The sequence below is a fragment of the Actinia tenebrosa genome, unplaced genomic scaffold (genome assembly GCF_029948245.1).
Source record: "Actinia tenebrosa isolate PJP-AT-01 unplaced genomic scaffold, QUT_ActTen_1.0 PGA_scaffold0__85_contigs__length_37466705, whole genome shotgun sequence".
In the NCBI taxonomy this organism is placed as follows: domain Eukaryota; kingdom Metazoa; phylum Cnidaria; class Anthozoa; order Actiniaria; family Actiniidae; genus Actinia; species Actinia tenebrosa.
Genome location: NW_028292569.1, coordinates 35,275,207 through 35,297,592, shown reverse-complemented (window position 1 = coordinate 35,297,592; position 22,386 = coordinate 35,275,207). Strand labels below are relative to the sequence as shown.

The 22,386-nt window shown below is 38.3% G+C and overlaps 2 protein-coding genes across 2 annotated transcripts; both read right to left on the bottom strand.

The window, feature by feature from the left end:
• Window positions 1–45: 45 nt before the first annotated feature.
• On the bottom strand, window positions 46–15,888 carry LOC116299831 (catenin alpha-2). The gene is made up of 27 exons (XM_031708541.2): window positions 15,652–15,888; window positions 14,581–14,770; window positions 13,537–13,703; window positions 13,083–13,202; window positions 12,683–12,772; window positions 12,336–12,509; window positions 12,014–12,217; window positions 11,628–11,717; window positions 10,904–11,056; window positions 10,282–10,374; window positions 9,279–9,435; window positions 8,977–9,177; window positions 8,142–8,245; window positions 8,000–8,047; window positions 7,386–7,497; window positions 6,497–6,763; window positions 6,129–6,329; window positions 5,581–5,844; window positions 4,218–4,424; window positions 3,448–3,578; window positions 2,790–2,971; window positions 2,450–2,498; window positions 2,278–2,334; window positions 1,568–1,702; window positions 1,232–1,324; window positions 664–684; window positions 46–546 (listed from the first exon to the last, which is right to left on the bottom strand). The coding sequence occupies exons 1-27, from the start codon at window positions 15,778–15,780 to the stop codon at window positions 367–369; spliced, it is 3,819 nt and encodes a 1,272-aa protein (XP_031564401.2). The 5' UTR covers window positions 15,781–15,888; the 3' UTR covers window positions 46–366.
• A 941-nt stretch (window positions 15,889–16,829) lies between these two features.
• LOC116299827 (metal transporter CNNM4) lies at window positions 16,830–21,187 on the bottom strand. The gene is made up of 3 exons (XM_031708538.2): window positions 19,681–21,187; window positions 18,983–19,111; window positions 16,830–18,695 (listed from the first exon to the last, which is right to left on the bottom strand). The coding sequence occupies exons 1-3, from the start codon at window positions 21,152–21,154 to the stop codon at window positions 18,154–18,156; spliced, it is 2,145 nt and encodes a 714-aa protein (XP_031564398.1). The 5' UTR covers window positions 21,155–21,187; the 3' UTR covers window positions 16,830–18,153.
• Window positions 21,188–22,386: the final 1,199 nt, after the last annotated feature.

The window sequence follows — 22,386 nt, the reverse complement described above, 5'->3', positions numbered from 1 at the left end:
TCGTTCCCTAAGACGCTGTAATCTAACCATAAAGTATACTGATACTTGCCAAAAGCCACATTTTTTTTACTATGCTTTATTTCGATTTTTAATGCTGTAGAAAACAGATAGCACCATCTGAGCAAGAAACAACTTCACTCGCACATCTTAACCATACCGCGAAGTCGTTAAAAACGTTTTTTAAAGTTACTAACTACTATCTACAATTTACCTCGTTTTTCTTAAACTAATTTCATTCTTACCAAGTACAAAAAATATTTCGTGAATTTTTTAGGTTTAAATTATTTTAGTGATTTTAGCCACACATTTTTACCAGCTAATCTATATTACAAAAAAGTTAGTATTCATGGAGCAGCAAAATCCAATCTAGTAAAAATCACGAGTTCTCTTCTGTTGAGAGGTGTCGAATTCACTCAGTGCTTGGATGGGTGATTCCTGCCTGATTTGCTGTGATCGTTGGAGGCTCGTTATTCTGCTGTCTTCGGCTTCGAGATTGACTAGCGGTTTCTTTTCGGGTGCGCGCATGTGCCATTGGACGACAGGTGCCTAAAAATGAAAATATATTTTTTGAATTATGTGGGTTTAAAACAAAAATTATATTATGGAAATATTAGTTTTGGGGTATTGGGAATGGTCTTGTTGTAGTTGTCAAGTAGTACTGACCTTGACGCTTCCAGACTTGTGCTGTGAGGAAAACAGCAAAAAAATAAGTTAGTTCATAAACCTTGAAATTTTGTCGATACTCTGAAAAAAACTCTGGTCTGATTATCAGGTTTTGCGGAGGGAGGAAAACCAGAGAACCTGGAGAATGACTTAATTCTTGCAAGGTCATTATAGGTAAATCACCGTTAAGAGAATTGTCTTTAGATCGTTTTCTCAAGGTTGGTTGCGCATCCAAATTTAAGGAACTTGACGGGCCACGATACCAGAACACGAGTATTATCATGCATTGCTATGAATTTTTTCGATAACAATTCATAACGATTATTCTCCTCTTTAAATATAAAACTGTCTTCTAAATTTTACTAAATTTGCTTTTTCTAGCTTTGTGGCCCTTCAAGTTGGATGCGCACGCAACCTTGAGAAAACAGTCTATTGGAAACTAAGATGACTGAGATTTAGAATTGGAAAATAGTTGGCTTTCCTTGGCGTCGAAAAATACATGCATGTATCATCTGGCGTTACTAGGGAATCTAATTAGGGATCCTGCACCGCAGTTTGCAATACTTACCTTGGTAGATGCTACATACGAAGCCTTTACGGTAAGGATGACAGCGTTCATGAGGTTCTTGGCGGCTGTGATCAGCGATGTAGCACTGTCAAGCTGTCAAGACATTGTAAATTGTAAACAGGAAAAGAATACTGAAAGAACACTGCGTCTTTGTGATAACCCTCGGCGGAAGGTCAATAAAGAAAAAAATGGATGAATGGATAAATGGGAAATGGGAATCACGACCTGGGGACAGTTAAAATGCGGAATTTTTCACATGCAGTTTGTCTTCTGTGACAACCCTCGACTGCCAGGACACCGCGTGCAATAACTAATGACAAAACGTATTGTACTTACTCCAGAGACGACAAGTTCACCACTGATCATCTGTACATCAGCCTTGACACGACTAGTGATGGTCAGTTGATGAGAGAACAAGGCGATACGCTGAATGTACGCCATCAAGTCGTTTTTAGAGCTTGAATCCGGACACTGAAACAAAGAGATTGTTCGATGGTCATTTCACAAGGAATCATTCATGGATGGGAACTTCTCTGTGGCTGACGTTTACTGGACTTTTCTGGGTGCGCAAAACCAAGTTCAGAAGGCCGAGCAATACGGGCAATCATATAATATTATTTAATATTGTACGACTTGTCACGCTCGCTACACTGTTTCGTTGGGAGTTGTGAAGAGAACTTCAATTAAGGCGCGATTACGACACAAGTTGCATGCAGCGTGTAACGTACAGCACAATTTGAAAAAATGTTGCGAGACAAGTTGCAGCAATTGCTACAAAAAGTAGAATTCGTTTTCTACTTTTGGCAACGATTGCGTCTCTGTTGCACCGTGTAAACACTCTTGCAACTTGGTTCGCAACACTGTTGCGAGACAAGTTGCAGAGAAAATTGCTCCGTGTAATCGCCTCTTTACACTACCGATCAAAAGAAGGAACAAAAACCATCTTCATCATCTTTTTCCCCCTCGTCTTTCCTCCCTTACATGATCCAAGAGTTTTTTTAGACAACATTTATGAGGTTGGTAGAAAAAAGGGAGAAGTGACTTACTCGCTCAGCAATCGCTGTTCCAAGCTTTGTCATCTTGTTTCCACTCTTAGCGATTCTCTAGAGATAAAAATACAACATGTATAGTTAGAGACGAGTGAAGAGAACAAATGATAGCGATATAAGCATCTGTTTGTTACGAGTTATCTGGACTGTGTTATTTATTCCATCGTACCTTGGCTGCTTCAATGACGTCCATGGTTGTTTTCAGTGGACCGGTTCCTCTGAGGATGAAACAAGTGTATTATATTCATCATCACAACATGCGTCACGTTTCTCCCAACACTTCTTCCGTGTTCTGTCAATCCCGCATGCTTTATAACTACAAACAGCACGAACGCAGGTGCGCGCATTTTTTTCCTTCTGTAAAAACTGAAAGTTATACATAGTATCTTTAGTCAATCCCGCAAGCTTTTATAACTACACACAGCACGAACGCAAGTGCGCGCATTTTCTTCTTCTTAAAAAACTCAGTTATACATAGTATCTTTAGCGATTTCTACTCTGACCCTTACCTTGTGAAGTCAGACATCTCCATCATCATCATGCACATCTTCTTAGCAAGAACAATGATTTCATTCCCAGCCTCGTCCCATTTGGTCAGTTCTCGTTCGAGGGCAAATTTTTGTTCATTCAATCCCTCGGCTAACTCAGCGATTTTGATTTTCTCGGCTTCAGGTAAGGCTCTGAACAAAGACTGTAAGAAAACGAAAGAAAAACGATTTCTGTCATGTTGTTCACAACCTTTATCGGGTGGCAGCATTATCATCATCGTTACCATCATCACCCTCACAGCTAACACCATTATCACATCATTATAATTCTTCATCGCTGTCATTATCATCATCAGTACGGCAACATCAAAAAAATATCATTATCTGCAGCAGCAGCAAAACCATGGCCTTCAAAAATCATCATCACCTCAACATCAATCAACTTCACCACGACCACCATCTTCAACAGCAGCTGCATCAACATCAACAAAAATATTATCTTCATCGTGTTTACTATCATCAACATCACCGTGCATTACTATCATCACCTGCAGCAGCAGCAGAAAAACCACGGCCTTCAAAAATCATCATCATCACCTCAACATTATCATAATCATTCTAATAGTGCACCAGTTTCATCATCAGCAGCAGCAGCAGCAAATCACGTGCAGCTACTCACTCGTGTACTCTTCTTCGATAAGCTCTTTGTTGTGTCGTCCTCGGTTTCTTCGTATTCTGAGTAAGCACCGGCTCCTTCATAGTCAGACACTGGTTCGTAATCAGAGAACGTCTGCTCTGATTCTAACTGACCTACGATAACAAATGCGTGACGCCATTAGTATCCCATTCACGCGTGAAGAATGGACAACGACAAAACGTAGAAACAAATGCTCTTCGATCAAAGAGCCTCATGTAAGATGCGAAAGAAAGTTGAAGATCTAATGGATAACAACGAGCAGCACGGGCAACACGGTAGCGGGTGGGGTTTGATTCCCGGACTCTCTAGCTTGTTGGTTTTTTCCGAGTTTTCTCCGAGTTCTCCGGTTTTCATCCATTTGCAAAAATCAACTTTCAAATTCAAATTTGAGTTCAGTGGAAAAAGAGCCACTCTGAGGTATGTTAAATACCCCCACCCCACCCCCCTAATATTATTATGACAAGCCAAACTATATCGATTCGAATAATGATGGACTAAAATGACTTCACGCATTCATTGGAATACATTATTTAAACAGTCAGTCCATCATATTCATAACAGTGTTTCGAGTTCGTAAATCGTTTGAATAACGGAAGCCAAAACCTAATCGTCTGGAAGCTGTGACTGTCTCATAAACCTTGAACCAGCCTCAAGTCCCATCAAGATCCATATTCAGGCTCTAGCTTTATTGGCCGAGTATGAGGGCTTTAAAAAACGTTATATTTTAATAAGAATATTTTTTCATTTCTTACTGATTTCCAGTTCAGCGGAGGGTGTTGTAATCATTTCATTTATGATAGATGGTCCCTTGTATCGAGGCTGTGTCACTGTTTTGGCCCATTTCACCTTCTCTGGACCAGTGTAGCCGACGAATGCCCAGGAGGCGTGGAATCCTGGGTGAGGGTTGCCAGTCGCACCGATAGTTTGTAAAGCTGCTTTGGCATCGTTGACGGAGGTACCTGGGAAGATAGCAAAGTATGAACGATTAAGAACTAGTACGATTTATTAATACTTTTTAATCATTACTCATCATCATCATCATTACAATCATCGCACCGCCATCAATATCATCATCGTGCATCAATTGCTTAATCATCACCAGCATCATTCACATCAACATTCACATCCATCATCATCATAATCATCATAAGCATCATCACTCACCATCATCGCACCGCCATCATTATCATCATCGTGCATCAATTGCTTAATCATCACCAGCATCATTCACATCAACATTCACATCCATCATCATCATAATCATCATAAGCATCATCACTCACCATCATCGCACCGCCATCATTATTATCATCGTGCATCAATTTCTTAATCATCACCAGCATCATTCACATCAACATTCACATCCATCATCATCATAATCATCATAAGCATCATCACTCACCATCATCGCACCGCCATCATTATAATCATCTTGCATCAATTGCATAATCATCACCACCATTATCATCATCTTGCATCATCATCACCAGCATCATTAACATCAACATTCACATCCATCATCTTCATTACTCATGTTCATGAGCTACTTCACTAGCAGCATCCATCATCATCATCACCATTATGATCATCATTCATCATCACCGCATCGACAATTGCTTAATCATCGCCAGCATCATTAACATCAACATTCACATCCATCATCATCATTATCACCATTATGATCATCATTCATCATCACCGCACCGACATCATTATCATCATGCATCAATTGCTTAATCATCGCCAGCATCATTAACATCAACATTCACATGATCATGTTCATGAGCTACTAACAGCAACCATCATCATCATCATCACCATTATGATCATTATTCATCATAATCAGCAGCAATAATAACATCCACCAACAAAGGGCTAAAGCCATGATTTAGACAGTGGTCCGGTCTAAAAGAAAATGGAATCCTCCCCGGACCAACGGTACTGAAGCCAACAACTGCATCATCATCACAATCACCCAGCATGGCCCACACGACATGACAGGCGGGATAAGTGTCAATAAGCCAATCCCCTCCGTCCAAATAATCACATGACTTTTCGCTCTTCAACCAATGGCTAAAGACTGAAGCTTAAGTCACTAGACGTTTTTCACCTTACCTGTCGTTCCTTGAGTCGCCATCAATACCATTCGTTCCTTGGGAATATTTTCAATAAATCGAGCCATTTTCACTCCCTCCCCCTTCGTCGTATCTGCCGTATCGAAGTGTGTTGCCATGATGAAATTTCCCGCGTTGTCAAGGATGACAACATTGTGTCCTCTCTGTAACGGCGACCTTTCTACGCCATTGACCTTCATTGACGTTCTGCCTGTAGCATTAGGATCATCTGCTCCCTCGGCTACAATAGCGACCTTGATTTGACCTGGGGATTCATAGGAAGGTTTTAACACAGATAGCCCAAATCTTAATTGTGGGAACCTTTGAATAGCCAGCATTGTTTTCCGTTTGCTAAAGCATCAAGGGACTAAGTGCATTACTACTACTCCTAGATGGGATACTAGTCCACCCCTCCCCCTCCTTCCCTCTAATGAAGTCCGACATAGCCAACATCTCTTTCACACACAGGCAACCCGCTTCAGACTAAGAAATTCCATGACATCTATCCCAGAGTAAATATTCCTGCAAACAATCTACCGATATGATTACCTGCTTGCGCAGCCGGTGTTGGGATAATCTGAGCGACGATAGCAGGTCCCCGGTAGCGAGGTCGAATCTCGGCTGATGACCAGTAACGTTTCTTTGGTCCCGTACACCCGGCAAACGCGAACGATCCCTTGTACCCGGGGTCCAAATCCCCTGTGAAGCCAATCTTCTCGAAGGCTTTGCCTGCCACAATGGCGTTATTTCCTGTGAAAAAAATACAAATAGTTAGTAAAATTAGACCTATATTTTAACAGACAATACTCGCATGTGATGTTGAGTCCAGGAATAGAACCCAACCTAGACTACAGAGGTGAGAGTCGCTACGGCATTCTTGATTCCACACATGATGGTGATGCCCATTGATGACCTACCTTGTTCTTTTCCAGTAACGTTGTTAGTAGCAACCAAGACCACGTGATCATCAGGAAGCTCTTCCAGGAACTTCGCCATGTCAGGTCCTTGTCCTGCATTCGTATTGAAGTTCTTGACATGTACAATCTCGCCAGTAGGGTCCAGTACGACAATGTTGTGTCCTGGTTTATTGGGGCAATATTCTGTTCCATTTACTAGGATTGAAGCTCGTCCAAGGCCTCCCTCGTCATCACCACCCTCGGCACGTAGCGCAAATTGTACTTTACCTGAAATGAAGAACAATAAGTTTCAAGTGAGAGTGGAATTTTTGACAGTAAATAGTCACTCCGCCTATGCATATAAAAAATAGAATTATAACTATAGGCCTCTAGTTCGTAAGAATAATTGTAAGCTGGATGCGTACGTAAGGTTGGGTTCCCACTATCGTGTGTGAGTAGAGTTGTTTGTTTGTTCTCTCCTGTGCTTTGAGGATTGTTTTATCCACGTTCTCTGGTTTTTCCTCCCTCTGCAAAAATCAACTTCGAAATTTTGATTTCACCTATCGGCTGCCTTATCAAGTGCCTTGTACAACCTGTCGGGCTCTCCTTCCACCCTTCGTGTACATGGAGTGGTAAATCCAGTTATATTTAGATTAAGAATTGGCAGAGTTATGATAAACTCTGTGAAGTGGATTAAAAATCCATGCACTTGTGATAAAGACGAAGGAACGAGAAAGGAATGACTGTGATAAGATCTTTTTTTAGTCTTTTTTTTTTTCGGAACATCAGAAAAACCCAAATTATTTTCGTCATGAATGCGCAGTAAGAAATAAAGGCTCTGGATACGAGATTGCAGAAAAACATGGAAAAAGATCCACTTCTGGACCCGACTCTGTTAGATTTGACTTACCGCTTGCCTTGAGTTGTTCATACGCTGCTTGTTCTCTTGCTTTTGCCTGAGCCTCAGCGAACAGGGCTGCTGCATCTTCATCTGCGATTGGAGGAGTGCCCGCTGTACCTCGCTAAAGAAGGAAATTCATTTAGTATATCGCTTTGAGAACCTCAAGTCTGAAATGGGAGGAAAACTTGGAAAGAAATCTTGGGTGAATCACATGCAATTCTTATTTCTTTCCATTTTAGACCACTTGATATCCACTTGGGAGAATTGGTCAATTATTTCATAAATCATAATGAAATCCAAGAGATTTCTCAAAATAGGACATGGATGAAATGGCCATTGAGACTGAAGAAGAAGCGAAATAGAAGCCGCAAGACCGCAGATCAAAGAAAATATGCATAAAGAAGAAAAATATGCATACTAACTAGTGACAATTCAGTATAGAACAGCCGTTGGTGTTGGTCGTCATTGTCGTTGTTGTTGCTGTTGTTGTGGATATTGTTGTTGATAGAAAAAAAGTAAAATTTCTACATGCAATTTAAAGCAACCCAATATAGATAATATTGCGCTTGCCGGGGCAGGCACTTAATGCTAGCAAATGACGTGACACGTTCTACCATACGTACCTTGCCAGCTTGTACAGCTCGCCTGATGTCTCTGATTCCTTCATATACCTAAAACAGTACGTCACAGTTACAAAAATATAGGACGTGAAAAAAGGAAAAACCACAGGCAAGTCGGATACACACGCAATGTAAAGGCACTTACGAGTTTTGAAGCGTCAACAAATTTCGCTTCCTCGTGGTCACCGTATGGGTCTTTAGCAAGTGAAGTAGCAGAAATCTCCACAGATCTGGCGAAGTTGGGCATCACTTGTAAAGAAAAAGGGCAACATCAAAAGGATGATATTCTCAATTGGCTAATATTTCTTAAAAGTCGTAGCTGCTTCAGTTGACGCTGGTCTCTGTTTGTGCGCACTTCAACTTCTCCCCCTCCCTTCTTCTCCTCCCTCTTTCTCTATCTCCCTCTACTTCTTTCCATCGTTTTTCCATCATATTGCACGTTAAAGCTGCAGATACACGCTTTTTTTTTCATTTCTAATTTTTACCAATTTACCATATCAAAAAGGTTTGAAATAAACTTAAAAGGATACCAATATTAAAGCATTAAGATTAAATCCTGATTGGCTAGTATGAATAGGATCATTGTATTGTGAGTAAACATGGCTGATACACGCTGCAATTTTCAGTTTTCGCTATTTTTAGGCGTGCGATTCCGAAAGTGTTGCAGAGAAAATGTCAAACGTTTTAATTTTCTGCAACAATTTTTGCGCTGCGAGACATCGTTGCCGTCAAAGTCGCGGGGCATGATACACGCTGAAATTGTGTCTCGCGCTGGTAATGCAACAGAAAAATTGAGATTGCATTGCCAGCGCGAGAAAACATTGCAGCGCGTATCGGCAGCTTAACATGAAGGTAGAGTGACCCTGCTGTCACTCGGGTGTCCCTTGGAGTAAACAAACAACAGACTTGTCCCTTACATTAGGACCACTCAACTCAGTTATAGGACCAATACTAATTACCCTAAAGGGTTTTTTTTTTACCTTCTTCTCTCATGGCCTTAACAGCTCTATTAACATTGTCGGTGTACGGTCCCTTTTGGTAGTTCTCCATCTCGGCTGTAACCACTTCATCTACCCGCTGTGCTCGTCCTCTAATCGACCCAGCTGTGCGATCCAGAGACTCGGGATCCCTGTCCTGGAGGGATTGGACACATTTGTTGACATCCTCGAGAATGTGTGCCTCTGAAACATACCAAGACATAGATAACCCAATCAGTGGAAAGAGACTTACACGGTTGCGCAACCACGAGAAATAGGTCCAAAAATGAACATGCTGAATCTACCTGATGCTGCGAGGAAGTCATCGATATTTGTGACGTCATCGACTGCCTCAGTAAGCACACGAACTTGTTTTTCCCATGCGTCTTTGAAGACAGCCATGTTTTCCAAAGCTACTTGGCTGTGAGGTCGAGCAGCGAGTGTGCGAGCAGCATTCACTACCTGTGAAAGTTTTAAGGAGTTTTAAATCAAGAAGAACAGAATGTTTGAAACTCTATGCCGTCTTTGGGAAGCACGGGTGGCGTAGCGGTGGGAGCGCTTGCCTCTCATCAATGCGACCCGAGTTCAAGTCCCGCCGGGTTCGGTGTTGTATATGAGTAGAGTTGTTTGTTGGTTCTCTGCTGTGCTTCGAGGGTTTTCTGGGTTCTCCGGTTTTCCTCCCTCCCCCCAAAAAAACTCCTAAATTCCAATTCGATCACGAAATGAGGGCCACAGGTTTGTTAGCCACTGGCTATTAAGTGCTACCCTCATGAAAAAAGGACGCTCAGCGTTTTTTTGGTTTTTTTTGTTTGTTAGTTTATTTGTTTGGATGCAGAGCGTTAAAAAATGACAGAACTTTTAGTTAAACTTATGGTGCTGTAAAATGGCAGTAAAATTTTGGCCTCTTAAAATTAAACTGTGCAATTAATTTCGTAAAGAATTTCTTTGTGTTGAAAAAACTAAATGTACAAACATGACGTGCCGTCAATGTTACGGTACTATGCCCAAGCAATTTGGTGGATAATCAGAGATTTCAGAAAAAGACTTCAAGTTGTATCAATCCCCTAAATAAAACTCTGGGCTGATCAAAGTCAGGGCATGGTTAACTCACAGATCGAACCCTGAAACAACGTCTGGGCAGATCCATGTCAGGGCATGGCTAACTCACAAAATCAAATTGATATTTAGTTAGAAATCTAGTCTATTAAACATATTGTTGAGTAAGTGTGTAAAGGCAAGCTACTTGGAGTGTTTTGTAGTAAACAGACATAAAAAGGTTTTCAAGAAGAGATATGGATATTTCCTTACCTGTGGGGCAAGTGCATGGATGTGTTTTGCTGCTATTCGTACCATCTTTACTTTCTCAGGGTTATTCGACATGGAACAAGCAAGTTCAGCAACCTGGATATGAAAAATGTAAACGTTTAGTTACAGCAGGGATGTCATGACAGTATAGTATAGTAGTACCAGTATTAAGCAAACACCTTTGGGACCTTGCCTGATGTATGAAGAAGCTTTTGGTGGATGTCAATCAAGACATTTCCATGACATTCTATAGCCACGTGCCCTTATAGCTTTGTGTTTTCCAACAATGTTATGGAAATGCCTTGTGATTGACATCCACCAAAACCTTCTTCGTCGCAACAGAAAACATTGCTAGAGGGTGCGTGTGATTGAGAATGGCTGTAATACAGATGTCCATTGAATTTAAATCTTAAAAATCTAATCAGATTTACTACTCCATGGAGGACAGAAAGCCTAACAGGTTTTGCATCCCACTAAATAAGGCTAAAAATAGATCGAATTAGAATTCAGAAGTTGATTTTCGCTAAGGGAGGAAAAGAAACAGAGAAACCAGAGAAAAACTACCCAAGGTTTGAGGTTTGTACAGTATAGTCTTCTAGAAGTTTTCTGTAATCTTCTACTTTACCTCTTCAAGTTTGGCAGCATGGTTCATAAACAGCTTGGCACATTCTTCAGTCTCTCTCTCATTACCAGCCTTGGCTGCCTCTATCATCATCAGCAGTGGTAGGGTGGTTTCCAGGAAGGCATCGGATATGTTATCCATCACAGCTTGGTTTAACTATGAGGGAATATATGAATGGGGGAAAAGAATTAAAGAAAATCCCCTTAATATTACAACTGTTTATGTTGTTCTTTTGTATGTAACATGTATGCACTAAATGTGCATCAACTGGAAGAAAATCAGAAGACATACCACGGGGGACCCAGGAATTTGAGGGGGTGGGGGGGAGGGGAGGGGGCACCCAGAATAAAAAAGTAAAAAAAGGAGAAACAAACAAACATTTTTCAAACTTCATTCAATCAATTACCAAAACTTTAGGATAGCATGTACCCCCATGCCCCACCTTCCATACCCTAATGACATGCCATAACAACCTGTTTTTATAATAGGTTATAGACACTACCCAGCAAAACTGAAACATCCCCATCAGGTACTCTATCAGGGACTCTTTTTTCTGAATTCCTTTCAGCTACTGGCAGATTATTTATATACTTAGTTTCCTAGCTAATGAATGGATTTCACCCTCATCTCTATTGTTCTTCCCCCCCCCCCCCCCCCCCCCTGCCCACTCTCTCTCTCTCTCTCTGACCTTACATCAAATCCAAGTTCAACCTCATTTTTTACTCACCTTTCCTCTCAAGTTCCTGGTCTTGTTACACATGTCCTCAATGGCTTGGTCCAGTGGGCCACCTGGTGTGTGCTTCTTTTTGCCTGATGACTATGAAAATCACCAATAAAGTAACAAATAAGAAGAGGTAGAATAGCTGCTTAATATCAATAAACTGCATGGAGGGGAAATGGTATTACAGAAAAAAAGGAACCAGAAAAAAAGAGGGAGAGAAAGAAATACAAGAAGAGGACAAGAAAAGGAGAAGATAAAGAAAGTGGAGGAGTAGGAGAAGTGGAGAAGTAGAATAAAGAGAAGGAGATGAAGAAGGAGAAAACAGGAAGTTGAATATTTAAATAATTATTTGATATTGACAGTCAAATTCTAAGACCTAAATATGTCCTTACATGGCTCATATACTCTGACAGAAGGTTCTGCAGAGCTTGTCTCACGGCATTACACTCAGCAATAATGTTATCTCTTGTGTTATCCCTCGTACAAACAGAATCTGCAAGTTTTGCAGCACCGCTGATAATCTTCTCCAGACGATCCTCAAGGGATGGACGAGTGCGCTTCTCAGTGTACGATGCAGGGTCCATGGCAAGTTGAGACTGAAAAATTGATAGTAAATCTAGGTTGACTTAAAATTTATATATTAGCAGACTGCATAAAACTGAAGAAAATAGCCATGACACAAGTTTCTGTATAATAATTTCATTGTCTGCTTACATCCAAGTCATCCAGAGCTGCGGCCAGAGCTCCAGGCATCTCCATGGGATGAGGTTGACTTGGACCTGTTGCCTGTGCAGTACCAGAAATGGACCTCACTGCTTCATTCATTTGCTGGATGACAAAGTCCCGATTGGCTTTGGCAGAACCAACATCTGGGTGATGCACATAGGCCTAAAGATGTAACAAAGGTTATATTCCAATAAGAAACCAAAACAATTTCAAACAAACTAAATGAAAGTGATGTTTGAATTAATAATATATATTATACAAAATGCAATTGTAAAATGTCACAGGATGGTCACATGTATGGTCATGATATGGCATTGGTAAAACCTGTTTTGTACCTTTGATGAAGACAACAACATCTTGCTGGCATCCTTCAGTTTTGCTCTTGCAGCAGCCATTTCATCTCTCCTAAGGGGATCTTTGAGATCCTATCAAAAAACACACAATTTCAATGCAGGACTAAAAATGGTCACTAAAAATAACAACGTCCGGCCAAAATTGGCAATTGTCTGGCTTAACAGGTCTTAGGCCAGTTTTCTTGACCAGTCACATTGACAGGTCACATTTTAATCAGTCTGAAGTGGCTGGTCATCAGATCCAGGTACTTAACAGTCGCTATTTTTAGCCCTGCAATTTATTGGCCACTTTAAAAATAAAAAAACCTTGGAAGCCTTAAATAGATTGTTACTATGGGCAAGAAACGGATAATGAGTTGATAGAAATGGTCTTTTTACTTACAGCTTGACGTTTCCCTGATAGTTTGGCAAGATCCATTAAGTCATTTCCAAGATTCTTGAAGGAGTTCAGAAGATCGGCAGTGTTGTTTACTCCCTCAAGGTCCTTCAGTCTTCTCTCCACCTGGGAATTGATATTTTTGATATATACTGAATACATGAATTGCATCTGAATATGAGAAATATTCAACAGTTTCACTCAGTCACTTAATCTTTCATTCACTCTATACAATCATTACTCCATCATCCATCCATTCTCTTATTCACTTGTCCATTCACCGACTTACAGAGTTCAATTAGTAACTATCCTTATTGGTCCACTCACTTCAGTCACTTAATCATTCATTCACTCTATACAATCATCATTCCATCATCCATCCATTCTCTTATTCACTTGTCCATTCACCGACTTACACATACAGAGTTCAATGAGTAACTATCCTTATTGGTCCACTTACCAATTTCAGGGAAGCAAGCAAACGATACACATCAGCCATGTCAGCCACACACAACAAACGAGTAACAGCAGAAAGCAGTGCTCTTGCAGCACGGATCATGTTTGCTCTCTTGGATGAAGAACAAGGGTCATCTGCAAACTCTTTGGCACCAAACCGCATGGTGTCACCTTAAGAAACATTCATTATGTCAATTTTTTTCCTATTTCTTCAATCATGTACTGAATTTGAATGTCTGAGATACAAGACCACATTTCTTTTATGATTGGGAAGTTTTAGGTCAACGTTGAAAATATATCTTTTTTCTTATTAATATTACAGTGCGGATACTCTAACCATGAACACTTCGAGGTTTTTTTGACATTTTTTCAACATTTTTCAAACTTTATTTAATGCGTTATCCAATCACGACAATCATTAGGAGTTCTATTTTTAGCTTTCTCATGGGAACTACTGAAAAACTAAATCACATCAATTATAGCATGTGTTCTGATTGGATGATGCCTAAGAGTTGTTTCATTCCTTTTAAGAAGGAGATCGCTGATTGGATAGTTGTAAAAATGTAGAAAAAATGTCAAAAAAACCTCGAAGTGTTCATGGTTAGAGTGTCTGCACTGTAATTTTTAGGCTATGATTTTAAATTTTGTGTCATAGTTACTTTACAGTTTATATAGCTAATATGTACATGTATATATTTTACTATTCATATAATAATACAGTGTATGTTATCAATAAATATTATATCATTATTATTATCTAATACTAGACAAAATATTTTTGGCCAATCAAAACTACATCCAGACTAAATAAAATGAAGCAAAATTTTGTCCAGACACAATTTAACAATCTTTTTTTTTAATATTCTGTATTTAAAAAATGCACCCTTCTTAAAATTGTCTCGAATGCGAGGCTAACATGGAAATACAAAAGAAATTCCACAAATTTCATTGAGAAAAAGTGTGATTTATTTCTTTCGTATTTCTACGTTAGCCTCGCATCCATGATACTTTTAGGAAGGGTCCATTATTATGGATATTATTTAATTACCAGCTCCTCTACAGTCCTTGCAGGCAGCTAGCATTTCCTCTCTGATCTCTGGAAAGTCCTGAGCAATTGTCTCTCCAGTCTTAATCAGACGAACAGTAGCATCCTCAATATCTTGTGCAAGTTTGTGGGCATTCTTGGACTTACCAACTTTGGCACCCTTCTTTTTAGGTTGGTTGACGAGTGTTGTCACCTTAAGTACGAAAATAATTTGAACATTATTATGGATCAGATAAAATGAATGATAAGAAATGTTCGTAAACATATGGATTGCAAACTTTGAAAATCTTAAGTATGTGGGTCAAAATGTATGCGGGTCAAAATGGAAGTCCAAAAATAAACAAATGATGATGATGTCATGGCCAATTCTCTTGCCAGATGTTATCAAATGTATAATACTAGAAATCGTAATAAATATTGTTACCACTGCAAACACAACTATTTTCAATAGTCAATTGAGCTATAATTGCAATATTCAAATAGGCTACCACTTGAATCGTATTCGAACAAAAACTGGAACAATAATTCAAAGAATTAAAATTCCTCTTCAAATCAGTTTTCTTACTTCTGTGGCTGGATCAACGATAACACAAGAACCGCAGCACCAATTGAAAACTCTATTTCTGTAAATATTTAGGGTTAGATTTTTGTGGTTTTTAGAGTGATGACTAATCTTGCAAACCACTAGAAGTGGACGACTTGTCAAAAGTGTTGCCGCTCCCCTCACAACATTTTGATCAACAACACTCTCGTTTGTACTTTAAATATATTTATGAATAAATTTAACTTGCAAAACGGTAAAGATTGGTCTTTTACTCTGCATAGACGTTAGTTTAGGGATTATTTGTTTTTAATACAGAGTAAAAAGCAGAGAGCAACGCGACAGTGAGCAAACACTTCAAAAATGTGTAACTTTTTCAAGTCATTTTATTCGTGATTTAACAAATATGAACTCAAAGCGCCTTGCCTCGCCATAAAACAGTCAAGCTAAAATATTTAGCGCTAGAAAAATCACCTCCCAAACCAAGAAAACCAAAATAAATAAGGCTCAAATTAAGAAAAAGCCATACTTACTTGGTGAACAAGCGGTTCGAGAGCTTTCTCCACGGAATGAGTCCGAATTTCCAAGGTTTTTGGATCCCATTTGACTTTATGATGCTCGAGTTTTACGTCTCCACTACCCTGGTACGCCGTCCGACTCATTTTTGTCCAATTTTCGCTCGCTAAACGGGTAAAATTCGGTATAATTTACCGAGAATTTTGAGTCGTAAATTGAAGTTTACCGAGTCTGTAAACGAAAATATCTGGACCCGTGTTTTGAGCACGTGACTGATTAGCATACGATTTAGCCAATCAGGAAGCGTAAATCAGGTCCAAAAATTTAAGGGCGTTCTATACTTCATTCCTAACAGTGGGAGAGGCCAGCCATGATTGGCTGAAAAAAAACACTATAACAAATATAAAATAACTCTTAGTGACTTTTTCAACCATGGGGGCATGAGGTTAGAACAATAATCATAGAAATTGAATCATATCCTTGAATAGAGCGATGGTACTTAATCCGTGAAATAAAAACAAAATAGTTATTAATAGTCACAATTTAGTGCTTATTTAGTCGATATCACTCAAGTGAATCAATCTATATATGAATACACAGGAGACATCAAATACACAAGAAACATGTTAGTCATTGATAGTCATAGCATTGATGAACAAATGACTAACATGTTTCTTGTGTATTTGATGTCTCCTGTGTATTCATATATAGATTGATTCACTTGAGTGATATCGACTAAATATCCACTAAATTGCGACTATTAGTTAATAACTATTTTGTTTTTATTTCACGGATTAAGTACCATCACTCTAGAATCACGACATTTTTAAAAATTGGACGATTCTTTTTTGTCCTTTCACACATTTTCACTTTTTGAAGTAAATGTCTTTCAAAAGGGTGGGACATACTTTTGAAAGATATCTAATATGAGAGTCCTTATAAAAGGTTTTCTAAAACTAAAAGCAAAGAACAAATGGGGGTAATATTCAAGGGCAGATCCAGGGGGGGCAAAGGGGGGCTGAAGCCCCCCTTTAGCAGAAAAAAACGATGCTTTTTTATATTGTTTTCTGTTGTGTTGACGGAAGAAACTCAATTAGCCCCCCCTAAACTCGATTAACCCCCCCTAAAATTTTGGCTGGATCCGCCCTTGATATTTGTAACTCATTTTTCATACAATCACAACTCTATAGCAAAATAATACTATTGATCAGTTTATTCAAATTTGAATGATTTTTATTTTAAGTAATACCAGACAGCCAAGCAACACAGGCTATGTTGGTAATACATTTGCAACTTATCTTTCGTGCAATCACAATTCCATTAAAAAGTAACAAATTTGAATGGTTTTGTTATAAGTCGAATATTACAATACTGTGCAATCATGTCATAATCACCTTCCAAAACTAACTTAACAATCTCCTTAGATGAGTCTGTTTTCAACCCATTTTTTACTAAAAAATATGATCAACTATTAAATCTTATTTTATATGATTATGAATTCAACAGGATCACCTTCCCCTACAATCACACTGATTGACGTCCAAGACTTGCTAGTACAGTCTACTATGTCTGTATGTATATAATATAAAAACACTAACACTGGGGAAATGTGTGCTAAAATTGATTGTATATACAAAATAAAGAAACAAAACAAAATCATGCCCATTAGAAAAGTTTGATTAAAGAATTAATAATAATCTACAACATGATCATTATTATGAAGAAAATCAGGATTTCCCACTTTACACTAACATTAACAAAACATCCCTCCCTCCCCTCCCCCATAAGGCTGTTTGTTGTGAAAAAAACTGCTAATGGGATGGGGATTATATGCAAGGTCTCTCTCTTTCTTGAAAGTTCCAAACCTGAATTTTGCAATTTTGCAATTTTTGAATCTATAAATTCTATTGACCGAAAAAATTATAATTTATCTTTGATAAGTTTTGTTAATTAAACCCAAGTTAATACTAGCTTAAAGTAAACTTTTAAAAAATTACTTATAAATTTTAAACATTCAAACCTTATAGCAGTTTGCTATATTATGTGAACTCATAGCTGAAAATGCTCCATGCTCAAAAATTGCAGTTTTTTTTTGCTACCACAATTCAAAATTAATCAGTTGAAACTTTTACATACTTGACTGGCAGCAGTTAAAAACAAATTCCAAAAAACAAATTCCAACGGGCAGCTTGCAACTGCTGAGTTCATGTAATGTTGAAAATTTCAGTAACTTTCACAACGACTTTCAGGACCTAGAATACAAACACTATGACCATGCAACATAATAAGCATGACATAGTTCTAAATAGTGTTATCCCTGTTACTTAATATTGTCTAAAATTTAGTACTATTTAGTGTTAATTAATGCAATATGTTGCATGTTTTTAGTATTTGTACTGTACTCTAGAATCAGTGACAAACGGTAACATTAACAGCAAATGAAGCCGTTAAATCTGAAGCCACTAATTGGACATACAAGACTAAGCAAGTATCTAATATGTTTCCTTTCTAAAGAACTTTTAAATACTTGATTCTATATTGAGACTGTCCTTATCTGCTTCTTGATTAGGATATACCAACTGAGATGAAATAGATGTTCTCATCTGCATTCCGTAAAACACATCACTGACGACATCACTTCCACTTTCTCTCTCCATCATTGTGGCCTTGATAGCCATTCGATACATTGACCTTGGTATTTTGAGGTACGTAATATCAGTCAAGACCCAAACAGTGTAATCTGGAATGTACTGGTAACTGGACTTTTGGTTACTGGCCACTATTCCTGGGTTACCATTTGTATGTGAGCCGCAGACCAGAGCTGGAGCACCAAAGCTACTGAACTGACTTTCTTCAAAGACAAACTCTTCTTTCCCAACTGTTACCTCAACTTTTCCTTGGAGTACTAATGTGAAGTAATCGGCAGGAACATTACGCTTGTAAAGATATATTTTTTCTTGCTCTTCTGCTTCTTGCAATTGGACTTCAACAATAACATCCTGGTTGATTAACTTCCTAAGTACATTTTCGGAAATTAATTCCTCTCGGAAAGGTTCCAAAGCTGGTAATTAAAAACAAAAAAAATTGGCAAAACATATATTTAAGATTAGTTTATTAATGGAGAGTTTAGTGCCCCCTATAAATATTGCTTAGTTAGGGTCATCACTGACTAATTCAGATCAATCCCTGTTTTGCGCTCATGTTAATGAACATGAGCAACATAAAAATTAAAGTTATTTTTTATTTTAGTAATCATTTTGATGACTGCCAAGTACCCTTCCCACAGTTCCCATGTATCTTTACATACTTAACAATTTGATTGACAGCAGTCTACAAGCACTCACTTACCAGTCGAGAGATACTGGTACACAGCCAAAGCCAGATGTGGAGAGATTTTAGGCCTTTTCTCTTGGGACTCAGTAAAGTATTCAAAGTCTGTCTTTTTACCAGGAACAATCTTCCCAGACTTGTTATCCACTATAAAAATATTTATTCATGCGTTAATTTTTTTTTGAGTGAAAAAAATTAACTGACTATACATTAGTGGGGGCTAATCCAGGATATTCACTAGGTGGGTTCAAACTGACAAACTGAACCAAAAAATTAGGGACTGTAGTTTGGTAAACCAAAAAATCAACTTCTAGCTTCCAATTTGGGGGTTTGTACTCGCCTTTTAGGGGCTTCAATCAATACAACCTTCCATATGTACCACTGATTAGTGCAAAAACATATGTACTTCTTGAAAGATGTAGCTGATGAGCAAGAGAATTGTCTTATGGAGCCAAAGAGGCACTTCCAAGACAGAAAGAGAAAAGAAAAAGAAGAGTGATGGCAGAAAAGAATTTTCTGGCATAGCTACATAATTTGATGTCACAATATCAAATATGCACTGTTGTTTTGAAAATAAGGCACCCTCAATTAATTTTGAATTACATAGCCATGCCAATATAAAGATTCATTAAGTATTAATCAACTCTGTGTTATATTATATAATAATCATATCTGGGCCAGCAAAAATAAAACAATGGCATATTGCAGGTACTTACGATACACATCTGTCTCGTCAACAATTTCAGACTGGATAATTTCTTCCAGAATATCTTCTAGAGTGATAATTCCGATAGCTTCATAAAAGGGATCGCCTTCTCCTGTGTCATTAACCCGCTCCACAATAGCTAAATGGGAGTGCTCTCTCTTAAACTGTTCAAGTAGCTTATCGAGGTGTGTGTCAAAGAAAACACGTTGAACAGAATGATTGTAAAACTTAATTACAGTCTTTAAGGGAGTGCAGTCATCTGGATCGACAAATGCTAAATCTTTGACAAATAATACCCCTACTATGTTGTAGCGTTCATCCTCATAGACAGGGATGCGGCTGTGCCCTGACTTCATTATGGAAGCCATAGTTTTAAAATCAAGCACTGCATCAAGTGATATCAAGTAAGAATCTTCAAGTTTTGTCATGATTTCTTCAACTGTTTTATTTCCATAGTTCAAAGCCCCAGTAATGATATTCATCTCGTTATCCTGCAAATCATTCAATTCTTCAGTAACTTTCAGCATTTCTATCAGCTGTTTCTTATTATATATCGTACCCAATTCTTTCCCAAGAGCACAATCTAATATCCTACTGATGGGATACGACAAAGGAAACGTTAAAACCATAAAGAATTTTGTGATCCATAAGGTCTTCGCCCCTACAGCAAGACCGTGTCTGGAACAAACGCTTTGAGGAAGAATTTCTCCAAAAACCACGATTCCAATGGTCGACCCTACAACAGCTATTATTCCATTGCCAATGATCCCATCAAGGAGGATAGTGAATGAAGTGTTAACCAGAACATTTCCAAGTAGCAAGGTGCAGAGTAAATAATTACCACGCATCCTGATTGGCTCAATCTTCCGAGCATACTTCTGTTCGCTTCTCGTACCACAGTTTGTGACTATCTTCAACTCAGTGGGATCTAATGCCATTAATCCAAGGTTTAGCCCCGAAAAAAGCCCAGAGAGGGATATCAACACCATTATGAAAAGTAGTTTGACCCATAAGGGAAGCGGATCCGAAGGTTCTTCTATAGTGGAGATTTTAACGTTACTTTGATTGCCTTGGAAGACCCATCTACCTTGTGTACCATTGCGTAGACATGGATAGTAAAATCTTCCTCCCTCGATTGTTTTTAACTTCAACTTCACATTTGCAGCGTGTTTCTTTAGCTCGGTGGGCTCCACTTGAAAGGCAACTGTTTCTCGAACATCGTCGCAATCCTGATTAACTCTAGGGGCAACTGAAGTAAACGAAATCCGAGTTTCAGGCCCCAAGTTGAACCCGAACAGTTTCACAAGGGTGGTTTTCCTAGCGATTATCACCAAGTGCCCGTCCACTATTTTACTCGTGGAGTCCCCAGGGCTTAAACCTATGAGTTGATGCTCACATCTGGAGGTTTTTAGGAGCAAGAGCGTCAAAATCAAACGAAATAAAAACAATTTTTGTTGACTGAAAATCTTAAATATGGCTGCCATCCGAGGCCTCGTGTGTTATGTTTTGAAATCTCATGACATGATGATATTTACATAATTAACTCAAACATGCCAAATATGGCGTGCATAAATTAGTGTAATTACAGTGCGACTCGAAGTAACTCGTTGGTAATGAAATAAATTAGAATAAGAAGTCTTTTGAAGTAACTTTCTTTTGGAGTATCACATATGTGTTTGAAAAGATTAAATGTAGCATTTATACATAAATAAATTTAATAAAAGAGAAAATATATTTTTATGTTTTAGTCAAAGAATATAGTATGCATACATTAGCATAATTAGATTACGTCTTTATTTTACTTTTATTCATATTGCCAGCGGCAGACCTCCACTAGCAGGCAATATGTCAAATATTATAATATTCGTTGAGTATATAAAAATATTTGTAGTACTATTCATTAAATTTATATATTCTTTAGACTATAGACTTTAATCCGCCGACGCTGACTCAGTATATGCCAAGTTATTTTATTAAGAACCGGATTCCTTTGCTTCATATGATTAATTTTTACTGTCCCGTAAATATTTTATTTTGTGTATTTTTGTACCAAAACCTCTGAATGTCGTTAATAATACAAAAATATAACGATTCGTTGTTGAGAATTGTTTCCAGTTTCTGAAAGTTTTATACTGGGAGAAGTTCATGACATATTTTCAATTCAATGAAATTTGATTTTTTTTACTCCAGTCTTACATAAAGAAATTACAATAGAATGCCAATGTATAGGTCAAGGTAACGAAAATATAAAGAACAGTAGGAGAGGTGGTTTGTGGTATCCTGAGCTAAAAGTTGCAGCACAATTTATTCGCGTATCATTTCATTCAGACACCGTATATAGAAATTCAGCCATCACTTGTTCAAATAAAGTCTATTAGTGCTAAAATATCCAGAGTTTAAGCGAACTCAAAATAAAATTTGGCTTAAAACAGATCTTTCATTCCAGCAGAGAGCACAAATTGTTACTAAGTAACCTCCTTAAAAAGCCTGAGTTTCTGCATAAGTTATGATCGGTGACCTCGGTTATCTAATAATAGAATTATATTAATTTCTTTCTTTTATAGGGAAATCTGATTGCAGGCCCAGGGAGTGGAGAGGTAGCATCATCAGTACAGACTCGTACCCAGTCGCTTCTCTTGTCTTATTGATCTCGCGGTGCATCAAGGGAAGGAAGAGAGAACAAAGGAGGTCGATCCAGAAATGAAATACAGGATAC